Source organism: Equus quagga, chromosome 1, assembly GCF_021613505.1.
Source record: "Equus quagga isolate Etosha38 chromosome 1, UCLA_HA_Equagga_1.0, whole genome shotgun sequence".
NCBI lineage: Eukaryota > Metazoa > Chordata > Mammalia > Perissodactyla > Equidae > Equus > Equus quagga.
The window spans coordinates 132,929,099-132,949,031 of record NC_060267.1 but is presented as its reverse complement, the minus strand read 5'-3'; the positions used below and the strand labels follow the sequence as shown (position 1 = coordinate 132,949,031).

Here is a 19,933-nt window from a genome sequence, read left to right as displayed (position 1 = left end):
AGGGGTAACACTCAGGGACAAACATGAACCCCATAAAGGCATTCATTCAACAGGTGGCCCAGCAGGCCCAGGCCTGGGGGAGACAACAGTGGCTGGAGAATTACCTGTTGACAGGTAGTTGGGCTGGATCACAGGATGGTCCTGGGGGTTGGCACTTCTCAGTTTGAGCCAGCCCACACTCGTGCCCCGCATGGTCCCCACGTGCACCTAGAAGAACCCAGAGGAAGCATCAGTCCCCACAACTCTGGAGGTTAGAGAGGCCCGGGTTTCCTGAGAGGGAGGACTCTACACCTGACGTCAGTTAAGAGCAGCTCCATTTCAGTATTTGCATCTTACCCCGCACCCTTCCACAAGTGATCAAAAACCCCCTCAGTGAATCACTCCTGCCTCCTGGCTTTATATCCGATTGTCCAAAACTTTCAGAGGCTGGCAATCCCCGGGCAGAGCTGGCCTCATCTGTCCGTTTCTGGTGCTCAGGACCTAGAGCACCTGCCCTGAGCTGGGAGCAGGTCTCACCTTTCCATGCACCACGCAGTCTGCCACACTCTGCCCTGGCTCCCCTGTTCCTCTCCCTACTCAGACACCCTGGGCAGTTGGCAGGCAGGGCACAGGCTTCTGGGCGCCCTCCCTGAGGGCCCTGCTACCGCCGGAAAATGCAGCCTGCTGAGAAGATGAGACTGTCTGCTCACCTGGTAAGCCTCCTGCTGGGTGGGGACCCGCCCGTGGTCGATCACTTGGGATGGCAGGAAGTGGAACTGGATGTCCGGGTGGGGGACTCCAGGCTGGCTCCGGATGAACCCACCTGTTTCCAGGTGGGCCGTGGCTCCATCCCCTGAGGGTCAGAAGAGGGTGAGGCAGAAGAGCAAGTCAAGGTGTGGCAGGTGGGCTGGCCTCCTCTCTGCTGGGTAGCTCCTCCTCCTCTTCCTGGTCTCTATTCTGAGGCCTGGACCCAAGTCCTCGACTCTGTCCTCTTTCCCCCAGGTGGGCTCACCCAGCGCCACGGCTTTCAATATCAGCCACATGCCAAGGGTCTTCAGCTTTGCCCTCTCCCCCGACTCCACCGCTGCCAACTTGACTGTGACTGATGTCCCATGGGTATCCCGGCCCACACCCAGCCCAGCCTCCACCCCTAACTGTTCCTTTCACACAAGGCTGAAGGCAGAAACTCCGGCTGTCTCTGCCACCTCCCTCTTCCTCATCGCCCACCATGCGGCCCAGAAAGTCTCACTGGCTTCAGCTCCAAAATCTACTTGAATCCATCTTCTTGGCCTTACCATCCCTACCGGAGTCCAAGCCCAGATTACCTCTTATCTGGTGGCTCCAGGGGCCTCCTTGCTGGTGCCCTGGCCTACCTCTGTGCCTCCCGCAGCCCACTGTTCACACACAGCCAGCCCTCATGATCCAGCTCAGGCCCTCTTCCATCCAACCTCCCACCACTGTGTCGTCCTCAATATGCTGCAGTCTCCCCGGCCCAGCAAATTAGTTCTTCAGACACACCAGGGTCTGCACATATCCTTCCTGCCTCTCAGGTCCTCTAGTTGAATGAGCATCCTCACCTTTCTTTCACTGTGCTTAAAACTTGGCATGTTTACTTGGTTTCTTTCCATTGTCCCCACTAGAGTGAAAACTCTCCCAGGGAACCTGCCTTATTGGCATTTCCCACCATCTAGCACAGCACACAGTAGGTGTGCGAGAAATACACGCTGAGTCAATGAGCAGGATTTCAAAGCACCATTTCCTAGCCAAACTCTGTACTCTGAGACTCAGCTGGAGAACAAATGGAAAATGCTGAGAAATGGATGCTGAATCTGCAGTCTAGTACCAAGTGCCTTTTCTCCTGTCTCCTTGGACCCCAGAGGGTGTCTAGCACAAGGCCATCCCTGTCCATCTCTAAGGAAGAGCAGCACCTAGCCCCTGAGGAGTCTCAGCACGGGTAGGCCCTGTGCTGTTGCGTCTGGTCTTCACACCAGCCCGTTAGGCAGGAACTGTGCATCCCACTTTTGCAGAGGAGAAACAGAGGCTCAAAGAGCTGAGGCAAATGACATAGCTCAGCTTTGAATCAGCATCCTGGGGCCAGAGCCCTTGCTTGGCACCTCAGGAAAGAGGCTGTGCTGCCCACAGACCATCTCTACCAAGGTCATGGAGGAGCATGCCCACCTGTGAACTTCCAGAGCCACTCCAGCCCAATCTGGGCCTTTCTCCAGGGCTTCTGTGCCGAGTGGAGGGTGATAGGGCAGGTGCATGCCTGCTGGATATATATCTCCAGGTGGTCTTGCAGGTTCTGGCCGACTCCTGAAATGGGTGGGAGTGGTTAGGAAAAAGTGGCTACCAAGGGGAGCTTAGCTGGCCTCTCAACATCGCCCTGGTTTTGAAAACTTCTCTCGCATCCACTTATCTGCCAGCCCAGCTCCTGATCATTCTCGAGGTCTCAGCTTAAAGGCCAACTCCCAGGGACACCATTCCCACACTCCCCACCAAGTCCAGCCCTCTTAGATGCCGCCAAAGACATCTGCCCTTGTTACCCACTCCAGGGCAACACTTGTAACCACCCTTCATGGGGGCAGGGCCCACGCCTGCAGCAGGTACCGCTCGGGGAGCTGTTGCTGAACGGCTCATGGCCAGATGGACTGCCAGCCCCACCTCACTCCTGGCCTGGGGAAGGAGGGAAGCAGGCCTGTCGTGCTGTGCAACCCTGTGTGAGGTCATGGGGACGATGAGCAGGTCACTGCCACAGACCAGCACTTTCACAGACCTTATGATGAAGGATCAATGCAATAAGGCCCAGGCCTCTGTGAGCTTGGGTTATAAGAGAGGACAAGAGGGACAGGGCCCGGCCCTGAAGGGCATCAAAGACAGTTTATAAAATAAATTTTAGGCGTGGGAGAATTGTCTTAACATGAAAAGCATGCTCTGGAGCACTGAGTTGGCATCTTTAATGTCAGGGCAGCTGGTGAGTTCTGAGGGTGGAAAACAAAGGCCTGGCCCCCTCTCTCCATAGGGCTGCCCTGGTGACTTGCCCGAGCCTGGCCCAGCGGACTCTACAGGCAGATGCTCCCTGCTAAAAGGGTCTTGCCTCTCAGTGAGATAGGGTGGCTGGGGCAGAGAGGGGTCCCCAGGAGGCAGGACTGTCCAGTGAGGCATCCGGGACCTTCAGGCTCATGGGAAGAATGTGACAGTTCCAAGAAGCACTGACTCCTGTCCCCTCCCCACTCCATGCTAATAAAATACAATAAAACACTTTATTTAGCAGAGACACCCCCTGGGGAGCAGTGGAGAAGGGAGCTCACCAGGAAGGTGGCACACCACCGGGATGCCCAGTTTCTTGAGGTCATCTGCGTTGCCGACGCCCGAGAGCATGAGCAGCTGTGGCGAGTTGATGGCGCCTCCACTCAGAATCACCTCTTTGCTGGCGTAAGCCTGGAAGAGGCAGCAGACCATGCAGGTCACACTTCCTTTCCCGGAGAGCCAGACAGAACCCTGAGAAGTGGCCTTGACATGACATACCCGAGTGGCAGGAAGGGATCCTGCTCACAGGCCCAAGAGTGAGGAAGGGGATGCTCAGGGTGCTGCTATGTGAAAGCAACCCACACGTGCAGCTACAGTTTGCAGTCATTAATAAAGTGTGGTTCAGGGACCAGCCCCATGGCCGAGTGGTTAAGTTTGGTGCGCTACACTTGGGCAGCCTGGGTTTGGTTCCTGGGCATGGACCTATACCACTCGACAGTGGCCATGCTGTGGCAGCATCCCACATACAAAAATAGAAGACTAGCACAGATGTTACCTCAGGGCGAATCTTCCTCAGCAAAAAAAATAAAGTGTGGTCTATACTCTCATTCTGCAACAGCCAGATGGTAACGGTGGTCTTAAAAAGAGGACTGTAGAGCTTAAATGAGATAAAGGAAAGCAGGCACTCAAAGAGAGGTTTAAATAAAGCGAGCAGTGAGCCAGATGTTCACTTGGGATGCAGAAAAATGCTGATACACCATTAAGTGGAAAACAGCACAGTGCAGAAATATGGAGTATGATCTTGTTTGTGGTTTTTAAAGCCTTAGCATAAACCCATCAATTTCTGCAAAGGTGTGGAAGGTACTGGGGGCTGCTCTGAGGAGGGGAGGGGCAGACAAGGCTCACAGTGGGCACTCACCCACACCGGGGCACCAGGGGCTCTGCAGGTGGCTGGACTAGGGCATCCCCCACCTCCACAGGCCACCGCCTCCAGCAAGGCCCTGGAAATAGTCTCTCAGGCCATTGCCACCAGCTGTTCACACCTCATCACAATGCTGTGGGGATGAGAGCATGATTCCTGCCCACACCGAGCACCGCCAGGCTCGCTGTCCACCTCCTTTCTGCCGTGAGCTGCCCGGCCCGGCAGATATTTGCTCACCCTGTGGCTCTGGCCGTTCTTGACGTACTCCACGCCCACTGCACGGGTGCCTTCAAACAGCACCCTGCTCACGAGCGTCCGGGCCTCGGCTATGAGGTTGGGGCGGCTCAGCACTGGGTGCAGGTACGCGCAGGCCGTGCTCCAGCGCTTGCCTGTAGGACAGAGCAAGGGGGTCAGGCCCAGCCCCTGCCCATTCCCCGGGCACCCACCCGTACAGGGGGAAGTGGGAAGGTGCTGGAGCACGAGGGAATTTGTCCTTCCCCTGACCGTGCAAGCTCTGCCTTAAAAGTAAGGCTGAGCCCAAAAGACCCTGCCCAACTGGGGCCAGCCAGGCGGCACAGCGGTTCAGTTCACGTGTTCCGCTTGGGAAGCCCAGGGTTTACCGGTTTGGATCCCAGGTGCGGACGTGGCAGTGCTTGCCAAGCCATGCTGTGGCAGGCGTCCCACATATAAAGTAGACCAAGATGGGCATGGATGTTAGCTCATGGCCAGTCTTCCTCAGCAAAATGAGGAGGATTAGGAGTAGATGTAGCTCAGGGCTAATCTTCCTCAAGGAAAAAAAATAAGACCTTGCCCAACTGAAACCCACATCTACCCAGGGTCGTTGGATACAGGTGGAAAAACATCCTTCACTCTCCACAGGATGACAGAGAGGCCAGGAGCTGCAGACAAAAGGGTGAGAACCCTGTGGAGGCAAGCAGGAGGCTTTGGTCGACCCTGCCCTTGCCTCTGTCCTGCTGTGGGCAAGGCCATTCTCTGCTCTGTGCCTCAGTTCCCCCATCTGGAAGTCTCTAGAGGACTTTGGGCTGTTTGGTCAGAGAGCTGAACCTCCATTATCCACACCAGCAGCGGCCAGAGGCCCAGGGAATGCCCAAGGTGTTGCCATCTCCTAGTCACTTCTCATTGGCTTTGGCTTGTATTCCGTGGCCTATAGCGGGTGCCCTATATCACATCCCCTCCATCTCGCACAAGCCCAGTTTCTCCACATTTACTGGCCATGATGAGGGCAGGAAGGATGGGGCTGTGACAGAGAGTAGTTTTCTTTTGTTAAAAAAAGGAGGACCAGGGCAATGGGGCATGGGCACATTATTGCTACCTTCATGGATGGTCATGTCCATCCAGCCGAAGCCTTCTTGCTGGAAGCCGTTCATGTCCTCGGTGAGGGGGTAGCCGGCCTGCTGTGCTGCCTCCAGGAACGCCTGGTGCAGCGGGTGGTTGGTCTTGCCCCGGGACACACGCAGCGGGCCCTCACCACCGCGGTACCTGCTGGCACCCAGCTCGTGGCCCTGTGCCTTGCGGAAGTAGGGCAGACAATGCGCGTAGTCCCAGCCTGCGGCGCCTTCTCGGTGCCAACGCTCATAGTCCTCGGCGTGCCCGCGGATGTAGACCATGGCATTGAGGGATGAAGAGCCACCCCAGACCCGACCGCGCGGCCAGTACAGCACCCGGCCATCCAGGCCCGGCTGCGGCTCCGTGTGGTAGTACCAGTTGTACCTGTCATCGCACAGGTTGGCCACGAGGGCAGCGGGCATGTGGATCTTCCACAAGAGCCGCTTGCTCCCTGCATACGTGTCCTTGGGCCCAGCCTCTAGCAGCAGCACACGCTTGTCAGTGTCTTCCGTGAGCCTCCTGGCCAGCACACAGCCTGCGGAGCCTGCACCCACCACCACATGGCTGTACTCGTTCCCACTCCTGGAGCCTGCACTGGCCAGAGCACGGATGCCCAGGGGCCACTGCTGCCCCAGGGCTCCCCATGGGCCCAGGCACTGTCGCCTCCAGCCTCGCAGGACATACCACATGCTTCCAGCCCAGATCCTTTTACACGGAGGGGAATGTGCTGATTCACTTTTCCTAAAACAGGAAAAGAGGCTTTAAAAATTTTAACTCAACATGCACATGCAGAATCAGACCAAAGCTGGGACAGCCACACCGGTACAGCAAAGGTCCCCTGTAGGCTCACCAAGTGTCTGCCCAGGGTTGAGTGGGGCAGGGCATGTCCCTGCCCTGGGGAACTAGGAGGAGGAGCAGAGATAGAAATGAATATCAGTACTGCAAGATCTGAGCCAGGACTGACATGCACAGGAGAGGGGCCCCTCCCCAACTTGGGAAGTCCCCAGAAAGGCTTCTCTGTGACATGTGTGCGTGAACCTGGAGGCTGGCAGGAGTCTCTCTGCTGGAAAGCAGGGGATGTAAGGGCTTTCTAGGCTGGCACTCATTCCTCATCCATTCGAGACAGCTGCTGAGCCCCCACCACATGCCAGGCACCACTTAATCTCCAGCAATGCACAGAGAATGAGACAACTGCCCTCAAAACTGACGGCCGGGGGCCAGAGAGACAGACAAGACTTACAGCGGCAGAGGCTCGAGGCTGCGGAGCTCAAAGCCTTTGACCTGAGGGCCATGGGGTGCACTAGAGGGCTTTGCAGCAGGGGCTGGAGCCAGAGCTACAATCTTCAAAGATCACTCTGTAGAGGGCTGGAGTTTTAACACAGAAATGCCAAGAGCTTTTGGAGGGTCCTTTCCTAACAATGTTCAAATCATTCCCAACATGCTCAGTGCACAGAAGTGGAAAGGAATCAGGATATCCCATCGAGACCTCCACTGACACAAGAATATCTGAGAAAGCCCAGCCATGAGGCTTAGGCACACAAGGCCCACCCAAGACTGAGGCTGCACCAAGAGGCCTGAGAAACCTCAAGAAAACCCTGATAAATCTCCCTACCCCCTCCATGAGTCTGCACCAAGTAATAACAGCAGCCTATCACTGGAGGCAGGCTAAGAGGTAAGAGGACAGAGAAAGATTCTCACCCCCATCCACTCCCCATTCACGCAGGCACAGGAGAAAGGGGCAGCCAGGTCCTCCTGAAGGCCTAGTCTGAAGCAGGAACACTGAGAAGAACCTTCTAGTGCTCCAGGCCCCATATTAGCACAAGGCAGCAGCAGCCCACCACTCAACTCCCCTAAACTGACTCAACACTCCACACTAATGATTTGATAGAATAAAAGGCATGCCCTTTTCTAGGCATAAATACTATTTACCTCAGTCTCTACTATGCTGTTACACACGGGGTCAACAAAAAATTAAGAAACACAAAAAAGCAAGAAAAATAAATGACTCATCAAGAGATAAAGTAGTTAACAAAACCAGACCAAGGCATGACCCATCCAGATGTTAGAACTATCAAACAAAGATTTTTAAATAACCAAGTTTAACATTTTTAAAAGATTTAGTTGAAAATGTGGACAACATGTTGAACAGATAGGCAATTTCAGCAAAAAGTTGGAAACTATAAAAAAAGGACAAACAGAAATGCTAAAAATAAAACATCAGAGATGAATAATTTGTTTGGATACAGCAGAGAAAAGAATAAGTGAAACTGAAAATTAGATTAATAGAAACTATCCAAATGGAAATATAAAGAGGAGAAAGAGTGACAGATAGAAGGAGAGAGAGAGAATAGAACAACTGAGAGCTATGGCATGATATCAAATTGTCTAAAGTACAGATAATTGGAGTCCAGAAGGAGAGGGATAAAAGGAAAAAAGGAGAGGAGCAGAGAAAAGGGGCAGAGCGAGAGGTGGGGGGAGGAGAAGAACAGAGAGAGCGCAGGGGAGAAAAGATATTTGAAGAGATAATTCTTGAGACTTTTCCAAAATTAATACAAGACAAAACATCACAGATTCAAGAAGTTCAGAGCATACCAAGAAGGATTAATACAAAGGGAAACACATCTAGGTACATCACAGTCCAATTGATGACATCACAAGAGAAAATCATCAAGGCAGCCAGCCAACAAAAGAAACATTATGTACAGAATAAATATGAGTGACAGGAAACTTCTCATCAGAAAACGTGCAATCCAGAACATAATGGAGTGACAACTTTAAAGTACTGAAAGGAGAAACAAACAAACAAACAAAAAATAGTAAATTTAGAACTGTCTATATCCAGTGAATATATTTTTCAAATATGAAGGAGAAATAAAGGCATCTTCAGAGAAAAAAAAGCTGACAGAATTTATTGCCAATGGACCTGCACTGCAAGATATGTTAAAGAAAGATCTTCAGGCAAAAAGAATATGATATCAGATGGAAAATTCAATCCATACAAAGAAATGAAGAGCAATGGAAATGGTAAAAATTGTGGTTGTATTAGTTTCTTACGGCTGCCGTAACAAATTACCATAAACCTGGTGGCTTAAAACAACACAAATTTATTCTCTTGTTCAGTTCTTGTTCAGTTCTGGAGGCCAGAAATCTGAAATCAGTTTCACTAGGCTAGCCAAGGTGTTGGCAAAGCTGGTGCCTTCTAGAAGCTCCCTAGGAGAGAATCCATTTCCTTGTCTTTTCTAGATTCTGGGGGCCACCTGCATTCCTCGGCTGGTAACCCTTTCCTTGCTATACTCCAACTTCTTGCTTCTGTTATCACATCTCCTACTTCCATAGTAGTATCTCATTCTTTTAAGGACGCTTGTGATTACATCATTGGGACCACCTGGATAATCCAGGATAATCTCTCCATCTCAAGATTCTTATCTGCAAAGTCCCTGCCATATAAGGTAACATTATTCACAGACTCTAGGGTTAGGACATGGATATCACTGGTTGGGGGTCACTTTTAAACCTACCAGAATGGTTAAGTACACTTTCTTCCCTTATTTTTTTAAAAATTATTTTATTGAGGTCATATTGGTTTATAACCATGTGTAATTTCAGGTGCACATTATTATTTACCAGTTTCTGTATAGACTGCACTTTGCTCACCCCCAATAATCTTTTTAGCCATCACCATACAGATGTGCCCCTTCACCCCTTTTGTCCTCCCCTGAGCCCCCTTCCCCTCTGGTAACCACTAATCTGTTCTTCTTATCCATGTGTTAGTTTATTTTCCACATATGAGTGAAATCATATGGTATTTGTCTTTCTCTGTCTGGCTTATTTCACTTAAAATAGTACCCTCAAGGTCCATCCGTGTTGTTGTGAATGGGACAATTTTGTCTTTTTTTTATGGCTAAGTAGTATTCCATTGTGTGTGTGTGTATATATATATATATACACCACATCTTCTTTATCCAATCATCAGTTGATGGGCACTCAGGTTGCTTCCACTTCTTGGCTATTGTGAATAATGCTGCAGTAAACACAGCAGTGCATAAGTCTGTTTGAATAGTTGATTTCAAGTTCTTTGGATAAATCCCCAGTAGTAGGACAGCTGGGTCATGTGGTATTTCTATTGTTAATTTTTTGAGAAATCTCCATATTGTTTTCCATAGTGGTTGCACCAGTTTGCATTCCCACCAGCAGTATATGAGGGTTCCCTTTTCTCCACATCCTCTCCAACATTTGTTATTTTTTGTCTTGTTAATTATAGCCATTCTGACGGATGTGAGGTGACATCTCATTGTAGTTTTGATTTGCATTTCCCTAATAGTTAGAGATGTTGAACATCTTCTCATGTGCCTGTTGGCCATCGGTATATTTTCTTTGAAAAAATGTCTGTTCATATCCTCTGTCCACTTTTTGATCAAGTTCTGTGATGTTTTGTTGTTGGGTTGTATGAATTCTTTATATATTTTAGAAATTAACCCTTGTTGGATACAAGATTTGCAAATATTTTCCCCCAGTTGGTGGATTGTCTTTTCATTTTGTTCATGGTTTCATTTGCCTTGCAGAAGCTTTTTAGTTGGATGTAGCCCCATTTGTTTATTTTTTGTTTCTTTCCCTTGCCTGAATAGACAAGGTCTTCAAAAAGATACTTCTAAGACTGATGTCAAAGAGCGTACTGCTTATATTTTCTTCTAGGGGTTTTATGATGTCATGTCTTACACTCAAGTCTTTAATCCATTTTGAGTTCATTTTTATGTACGGTGTAAGATAATGGTCTACTTTCATTCTTTTGCATGTGGCCATATAGTTTTCCCAACACCATTTATTGAAGAGAATTTCCTTTCTCCATTGTATGTTCTTGGCTCCTTTGATTAAGACTAGCTGTCCATAGATATGTGGTTTTATTTCCAGGCTTTCAATTCTGTTCCATTGATCTGTGTGTCTGTTTTTTTGTCAGTACCATGCTGTTTTGATTACTATAGCTTTGTACTATATTTTGAAGTCAGGGATTTTGATGTCTCCAGCTTTGTTCTCTGTTCTCAGAATTGCTTTAGATATTCAGGGTCTTGTGATGCCCCATATGAATTTCAGGATTCTTTGTTTTATTTCTGTGAACAATGTCATTGGGATTCTGAGTTGGATTGTATTAAATCTGTAGATTGCTTTAGGTATTATGGATATTTTAACTCTGTTTATTTTTCCAGTCCACATGCATGGAATATCATTCCATTTCTTTATGTTATCATCAATTTCTTTCAATAATGTCTTATAGTTTTCATTGTATAGGTCTTTCACCTTCTTGGCTAAATTTACTCCTAGATATTTTATTCTTTTTTTTTTTTTTTTTGAGGAAGATTAGCCCTGAGCTAACATCTGCTGCCAATCCTCTTCTTTTTTGCTGAAGAAGACTGGCCCTAAGCTAACATCTGTGCCCATGTTTCTCTACTTTATATGTGGGACACCTGCCACAGCATGGCTTGACAAGCGGTGCATTGGTCCACACCCAGGATCCAAACCGGCAAACCCCAGGCTGCCAAAAAGGAATGTGCAAACTTAACTGCTGTGCCACTGGGCTGGCCCCAATATTATATTCTTTTGGTTGTGATTGTAATTGGGATTGTATTCTTGAGTTCTCTTTCTTAGTTTGTTATTGGAGTATAGAAATGCAACTGATTTTGTAAGTTGATTTTGTACCCCACAACTTTGATGCAGTTGTTGATTATTACTAATAGTTTTCTGATGGATTCTTTAGAGTTTTCTGTATATAGAATCAAGTCATCTGCCATCAGCGAGAGTTTCACTTCTTCCTTGCCAATTTTGATACCTTTTGTTTCTTTTTCCTGTCTAATTCCTCTGGCCCAAACCTCCAGTACTATGTTGAATAAGAGTGGCGAGAGTGGGCACCCTTGTTTTATTCTTGTTCTCAGAGGGCTGGCTTTCAGCTTTTCACCATTGAGTATGATGTTAGCTGTGAGTTTGTCATATATGGCCTTTATTTATTGAGCTACTTTCCTTCTGTACCTATTTTATTGAGAGTTTTTAAAATCATAAATGGTGTTGGATCTTGTCAAATGCTTTCTCTGCATCTACTGAGATGATCAAGTGATTTTTATTCCACATTTTGTTAATGTGGTGTATCACATTAATTGTTTTGGGGATGTTGAACCATCCTTGCATCCCTGGTATAATCCCACTTAATCATGGTGTATGATCCTTTTAATGTATTATTATATTTGATTTGCTAATAACTGTTGAGGATTTTTGCATGCATGTTCATCAGTGGTATTCACCTATAATTTTTCTGTTCTCTGTTGTCTTTGTCTGGTTTTGGTATCAGGGTAATGTAGGCCTCATAGAATGAGTTAGGAAGTGTCCTGTCTTCTTCAATTTTTCGGAATAGTTTGAGATGGATAGGTATTAAGTCTTCTTTGAATGTTTGGTAGAATTCTCCAGAGAAGCCATCTGGTCCTGGACTTTTGTTTTTTGGGAGGTTTTTGATTACTCTTTCAATCTCTTTCCTTGTGATTGGTTGATTCAGATTCTCTATTTCTTCTTGATTCAGTTTTGGGAGGTTGTATGAGTCTGAGAATTTATCCATTTCTTCGGGTTATGCAATTTGTTGGCATACAGTTTTTGATAGTATTCTCTTATAATCCTTTGTATTTCTGTAATATCTGTTGTAATTTCTCCTCTTTCATTTTTAATTTTATTTGAACCTTCTGTCTTTTCTCTTTTTTTTTTAGTGAGCCTGGCTAAGGGTTTGTGAATTTTATCTTCTCAAAGAACCAGCTCTTAGTTTCAGTGATCATTTCTACCGGATTTTTAGTCTCTATTTCACTTATTTCTGCTCTAATTTTTATTATTTCCCTCTTACTGCTGACTTTTCTCTTTGTTCTTCTTTTTCTGGTTCTTTTAGGCGTAGTTTGAGATTACTTATTTGAGATTTTTCTTGTTTGTTGCGGTAGGCCTTTTTGCTAAATTTTCCCTCTTAGAACTGCTTTTGCTGCATCCCACAAAAGTTGGTATGTTGTGTTTTCATTTTCATTTGTCTCCAGGTATTTCTGATTTCTCCATTGATCCAATGGTTGTTCAGTAGCATCTTGTTTACTCTCCACATATTTGTGGCTTTCCCAGCTTTTTTCTTGTAGTTGATTTCTAGTTTCAGAGCATTGTGTTAAAAAAAAATGCTTGATATGATTTCAGTCTTCTTAAATTTATTGAGGCTTGCCTTGTTTCCTGATGTATGGTCGAATGTGTATTCTGCTGTTTGGGGATGGAATATTTTACATATATATAAAATCCATCTAGTCTAGTGTTTCATTTAAGACCACTGGTTCCTTGTTGACTTTCTGTCTGGATGATCTATCCATTGATGTAAGTGGGGTGCTGAGGTCCCCTCCTATTATTGTGTTGCTGTCAATTTCTCCCTTTAGGTCTGTTAATAGTTGCTTTATATACTTTGGTGTTCTTGTTCTAGGTGCATATATATTCATAAGTGTTATATCCTCTGGGTGGAATGTCCCTTTTATCATTATATACTGTCCCTCTTTGTCGCTCATTGTCTTTTTTATCTTGAAGCCTGCTTTGTCTGATATAAGTATGGTGACACCTGCTTTCTTTTGCTTGCCATATGCTTGGAGTATCATCTTCTATCCCTTTACTCTGAGCCTATGTTTGTCCTTAGAGCTGTGATGTGTTTTCTGGAGGCAGCATATTTTTGGGTCTTGTTTTTTAATCCATCCATCCACTCTGTGTCTTTTGATTGGAGAATTCAATCCATTTACATTTAGAGTGATTATTAATATATGAGGGCACACTGTCATTTTATCTCTTGTTTTCTGGTTATTCTAAATTTTTATTGTTTCTTTTCCCTTGTATTTCTGGCTGCCATTTCAGTTTGGCAGTTTTCTGTGATGTTTTTCTCAGTTTTCTCTTTATTTATGATTTGTGGCTCTGCTCTGATTTTTTGTTTAGTGGTTACCATGAGGTTTGCATAAAAGATCTCATAGATGAGATAGTTCATTTTCTGATAGCCTCTTATCTCCATTAGGCTAAGCAGGTTCCATCCCCTTTCTCTTCTGAGTTATTGTTGTCACAAATTATTCTTTTTTGTGTTGTAAGTTTATGACTAAATTTTAGTATTTATACTTATTTTTTATGCTTTCATTCCCTTTATCTTCTATGTTATAATTGTTTGCTAACCTATTCTGATAGAGAGCTGCTGCAATTTTCTGATTTTTATCTATTTATCTCTTTGCTCACAGCTTTGCAAACCTGTGCCTTTTTGTTTCAGGTAGGAAGGCTCCCTTCATCATTTCTTGTAAGGCAGGTCTAGTAGGAATGAACTCCCTCAGCTTTTGTTTATCTGGGAAAGCTTTTATTTCTCTGTCAAATCTGAAGAATAATTTCGCTGGATAGAGTATTCTTGGGTAGAAGTTTTTCTCTTTCAGTATTGTGAATATATCATTCCCTCCTCTCTTAGCCTGTAAGGTTGCTGCTGAGAAATCTGCTGAAAGCCTGATAGAGGTTCCTTTGTAGGTTATTTTCTTCTGCCTTGCTGTCTTTAATATTTTTTCTTTGTCATTGACTTTTGACAGTTTTAATATTATATGCCTTGGAGAAGGCATTACATCTTTTTGCATTGATGTAATTAAGAGTTATATTGGCTTTATGTACTTATAAGTCCAGTTATTTCCAAGGTTTGGGAAGTTCTCAGCTATTATCTCTTTAATCAAGCTCTCTACTCCTTTCTCCCTCTGGAACACCTAAAATCCTTATGTTAGTTTTCCAATTGAGTCAGATTTTCTTGAAGAATTTCTTCATTTTTAAAAAATCTTAGTTCTCTCCCCTCCTCCACCTGAAACATTTCTATATTTCTATCTTCTAATTCACTAATTCTGTCTTCCATAAAGTCTGCTATATTTTTTATGGTTTCTCCATGTTTTTAAATATCATTAATTGTGTTCTTCATATCCATAATTTCTCTGTAGATTTTTAAGGGCTTCAATCTCTTTGCTCAAGTATTACTTCTGTTCGTTAATTTTATTCCTGAGCTCATTGAACTGTCTTTCTGTGTTTTCTTGTAACTCATTGAGTTTCTTTATGACAACTGTTTTGAATTCTCTGTCATTTAGATTGCAATTTTCTGTGACTTCAGGATTGGTTTCTGGAGACTTGTCATTTTCCTTCTGTTCTGCAGTGTTACTGTAGTTCTTCATGGTGTTTGATGAATTGGTCCTCTGCTGGCACCTTTGTGGTAGTATCAGGTCACAGATTCCACCTGCCACAACTGGGGTGTGGGGACAGCAGCTGTGTTTTCTGATCCTGCCCCATCTGCTGGTAGCTGTGCTGGTTAGGCCACTCTGTATTCACACATGCTGGTGGGAGCTGCTCAGTGGGCAGTGTTTGCATGGGTGGGGCCACCTCAGTAGATGAGTGCTCCCATGGGACAGGCTATCACTTTGAAAGCATTCGTATGTGGGCTGGGCTGCCCCCACCTCCACTCACAGTTGTACTGGCTGGTGGGTGAGGATCTGTGACCTGGATCACTGCCTCTGGGGACAAGGAGGGGTCTGCTCACCTAGTTCCACTGCTTCCCAAGGATCCAGTCCACCAACCTTCAGATATATAGCTCTGTGGATCTCTCAGGCATCCTGTTGTATTGTGTAAGGAATCCTCTATCGGTTAATGAATGTCCACTTAGTTGTAACTTAAAAGTGAGAGACAAAGGAAACAACTCACTCTGCCATGATGCTGACATCACTTCCACTTATTTTTAATCTCTTTAGAATATAATTGACTGTCTAAAGCAAAAGTAGTAGAATATACTATAGGGTTTATAATATTTGTAGCATTAAAATATATTTAACAACAATAGCACAAAGGATAGGAGAAGCAGAAATAGAAGTATCCTTTTATAAGGTTTTTGTACCATACATGAAGTGGTATAATATTATTTGAAGGTATACTGTGATAAGTTAAAGATACATTTTGTAAACCCTACCACAACCACTAAAACAATTAAATAAAACAAAGAATTGTAGCCACTGGTGGGGATAAAATAATATAAAGAAATCAAAACAGGTATAAGAAACTAAGAAGAGATGGGACAAATAAAGAGCAAATATCAAAATGGTAGATTTAAATCCAACCATATCAATAACTGCATTAAGTGTAACTAGTTTAAACACTGCAATTAAAATGCAGAGACTGTCAGATGGGATTAAAAAAAAAAAAAGCAAGACTCAAATATATGCTGTTTACCAAACAAAAACCCAATTTAAATATAAGACACAGGAAATAAGTAAGAAAATGCAAAAAAGACACATCACATAAACACTAACAAAAAAGAGAGTGACTATATTAATATCATACAATGTAGACTTCAGTACAAAGAATATTAGCATGGTTTAGAAGACATTTCAAATTGATAAAGGGATCAATTTATCATAAAACAATTATAAATGTGAATGTGCCTACTAGAGCTTCAAACTCATGAAGCAAAAATTGATAGAATTGAAAGGAGAAATTAATAAATACACAATTACACTTGGAGATTTCAATACTCCCTTGTCAGTAATAGATAAAACAACTAGACAAAAAATCAGTAAGAATATACAAGACTTGAACAACGTTATCAACTAAGTTGACCTAATTAACATTTATTGTTGAGTACCCCAATAACAGTAGAATACATATTCTTTGCAAGTGCACATCACCAAGAGAGACCTTATTTTGAGCCATAATAAAAATCTCAACAAGTTTAAAAGGACTGAAATGATACAAATATGTTCTCTGACCACAAAAAAATTGATTTAGACATAAAAAATATATATATCTGAAAAATCTCTAAATATTAAGAAATTAAACAACACATTTCTAAATAACTCATGAGTGAAAGAAGAAATCACAAGAGAAATTAGTGCCTTTTTTAACTTAATGAAAATGAAAACACACCAGACCAAAATGTGTGAGATACAGGTAAAGCAGTGCTTTGAGGGAAATATATAGAATTAAAAGGCTTATATTAGAAAAGTATGGTCTCAAACTGATGATCTATACTTTGACCTTTAAAAAAATCAGAAAGAAAATTAATCCCACAGTAATCAGAAGAAAGTAATAAACATAACAGCAGAAATCAATAAAATTCAAAACAAATTTAAAAGTAGAAAAAAGTTAAAACCAAAATGTGGTTCTTTAAAATAATTAATAAAATTAATACTCTTCTACCCAGACAAAGAAAAGAAGAAAGAGAATACAAATTTCTAACATCAGCAAAGATAAAGGGGATATCACTACATATTCTACAGATAAGAAAAGGACAATATAAGAATATTATGACAATTTTATGCCAATAAATTTTATAATTAAGATGATAGAGATACATATCTTGAAAGATTATCAAGGCTCATTCAAGAAGAATTAGATAACCTAAATAGCTGTATATATCCATTAAATAAATTGAATTCATAATTTAAATTCTTCCCACAAAGAAAACTCTAGACTTCATTGGTAAAATCTAACATTCAAGATGGACTAATACCAATTCTATAGAAAACAGAAGAATAGCGAACACTCCCCAACTCGTTTTATAAAGACAGCATTATCCTGTTACCAAAACAAGACAAAGATATCCCAAGAAAAGAAAACTACAGACCAATGTTCATCATGAACAAAGATGTAAAAATCTATAATGAAATTTTAGCAAATCAAATCCAGCAACATACAAAAAGCAGACATTGTTTATTGTAGGAATATAAAGTTGGTTCAACATTCAAAAATCAATGTATTTCATCATATTAACAAACCAAAAAAGAAAAACGATATGATCATCTTAATTAATGCAGAAAGCATGTGGCAATATTCAACATCCATAAAATCTCTGTGTACTTAAGGAATGGAAGAGGACTTCCTGATAAGGGCACCTATGAAATACCTACAGCTAACTTTGTACTAAATGGTCAAAGACTGAAAACTTTCACCCTAAGATCAGGAAGAAAGCAGGGATGTTCACTCTCACCACATTTATTCAACATTGTATGAAGGTTCCAACCAGGGATGTAAGGTTAATTGATTAAAATAAAAGTAAAAGGCATACAGATTAGAAAAAAAGAATTAGAAATGTCCTTATTTGCAGACAACATGATCATCTACATAGAAATTCCCAAGGAATTTACCAAAAAAGCTACTGGAATTAATAACTGAATTTAGTAAGGTCACATGATGCAAGGTCACATGTTACAAGGTCAATATACAAAAGTCACCTGTATTTTTATATACTATTAATGAACAACTAAAAATTTAAATGTAACAAATGTAATAGAGTCTGAGTCCTCTTTTGATGTTGGACCACTGACAGCTTTCAAGCCTCCTTCCTACCTCTTTCCCCATATCTGTCAAGTCAATGAGAAAGCTCTGGCGTTCCTGCCCTCACTGTCAGTGAAGAAGTTCAAATCATGCAAAGCCAACCCATATAGGAGGATCCTTACCTTGGTTCCACTCCCCAACCATAATGAAAACAGATGCACTCACCATTCCCTTTACTCAAGCTACCCCAGACCGGCTTGAGTGTCTGCCCTGCTCTCCCTAGAAAGCCCCATTATGTGAGTAATAAACCTTTTCATAGCTTCTTGGTACATGTGTGGCGTCATCAGTCTCAACTTTCAAACAAATTTTGGGTGGTGGTGGGGTTGATTCACCCTCTGTGGGGCAACCACAAGACAAAACAATACCACTTACAAGAACATCACGAAAAATGAAATAGTTAAGAGTAAATTTAACAAGACATATGCAAGATGTATACACTGAAAACTACAAAACACTCTTGATAGAAATTAAAGATGACTTAAATAGAGAGAGAGATCATGAACAGGAAAACCTAATATTGTTATGATGTCAACTCCCCAAACTGATTTATGGATTTGAGGCAATGCCTATCAAATCTCAGCAGGACTTTTTTGTAGAAATTCACAGGCAGACTTCAAAATGTACATGGAGATACAAAGGACATAGAAAAAGTTGTAGTTACAGTCATACAAAGAAACCCCACACGGCAGTGAAAATGAAGGAATCACAGCACCTCACATGAATACAGATGAATCCTAAAAACACGTAAAATATAAAAAGCAAACTACAGGATGGTATGACCTGAATGAGACCTTTATATAAACAAAGTTTTAAAACATGCAATTTGTATGTACGCAACATCAGAGCCCCAAAATATATGAAGCAAACACTAAAAGATTGAAGGTAGAAATAGTCAATAATCAATGGAGACTTCTATACTCAGATTTCAAGAATGGCTAGAATAACCAGACAGAAGATCAATAAGGAAATAGAGGACTTGAATAACACTACAAACCAATTAGGCCTAACAGATATATACAAAACACCCCACCCAACAACAACAGAATACTCATTTTTCTCAAACGCACATGGAACATTCTCTAGGACAGACCATATGTTAGTCCACAAAACAAATCTTAATAAATTTTAAAAGACTAAAATCACACAAAGTATCTTTTCTAGTCATAATGGAATGAAACTAGAAATCAATATCAAAAAGAAAATGGAAAATTCACAAATATGTGGAAATTAAACAACATACTCTTAAACAACCAATGTCAAAGAAATCACAAAGGAAATTAGAAAACACCTTGAGACAAATGAAAATGAAAATATGACATACCGAAACTTATGAGATGCAGCGAAAGCAGTGCCAAGAGAGAAATTTACAGTTGTAAATGCATACATTAAAAAAGAAGAAAGATAGGGGCTGGCCCCGTGGCCAAGCAGTTAAGTTCACGCACTCTGCTGCAGGCGGCCCAGTGTTTCGTTGGTTTGAATCCTGGGCACGGACATGGCACTGCTCATCAAACCACGCTGAGGCAGCGTCCCACATGCCACAACTAGAAGGACCCACAACGAAGAATATACAACTATGTACTGGGGGGCTTTGGGGAGGAAAAGGAAAAAAAAAAAAATTAAAAAAAAAAAAAAAAGAAAGAAAGATAGGGGCCAGCCCGGGTCGCAGAGGTTAAGTTCTCACGTTCTGCTTCAGCGGCCTGGGGTTTGCTGGTTCAGATCCCTGGTGCAGACCTACGCACTGCTTGTCAAGCCATGCTGTGGCAGGTGTCCCACATATAAAGTAGAGGAAGATGGGCACAGATGTTTGCTCAGGGCCAGTCTTCCTCAGCAAAAAAGAAGAAGATTGGCAGGAGATGTTACCTCAGGGCTAATCTTCCTCAAAAAAAAAGAAGAAAGATCTCAGAAAATAACCTAACTTTACTTCTTAAAGCACTAGAAAAAGAGTAAACTAAACCCAAAGCTAGAAGAAGGAAGGAAATAACATTGATTAGACCAGAGATAAATTAAATAAAGTCCAGAAAAGCAACAGAGAAAAGACAAAAAGTTGGTTATTCAGAAAACAAAATTGACAAAACT

The 19,933-nt window shown here is 43.1% G+C and overlaps 1 protein-coding gene across 6 annotated transcripts in view; it reads right to left on the bottom strand.

The window, feature by feature from the left end:
* Positions 1–19,933, bottom strand: part of CHDH (choline dehydrogenase) — a 31,460-nt gene that overhangs the window by 3,071 nt on the left and 8,456 nt on the right. For all 6 annotated transcript variants that reach the window (XM_046652141.1, XM_046652169.1, XM_046652178.1 and 3 more), the window contains exons 2-7: positions 5,481–6,235; positions 4,385–4,536; positions 3,288–3,417; positions 2,158–2,292; positions 690–832; positions 105–207 (exon numbers count right to left, since the gene is read on the bottom strand). In XM_046652141.1, the coding sequence (XP_046508097.1) occupies positions 105–207; positions 690–832; positions 2,158–2,292; positions 3,288–3,417; positions 4,385–4,536; positions 5,481–6,183 (1,366 nt within the window). In that variant the 5' untranslated portion in view covers positions 6,184–6,235. The remainder of the gene's footprint in view (positions 1–104; positions 208–689; positions 833–2,157; positions 2,293–3,287; positions 3,418–4,384; positions 4,537–5,480; positions 6,236–19,933) is intronic.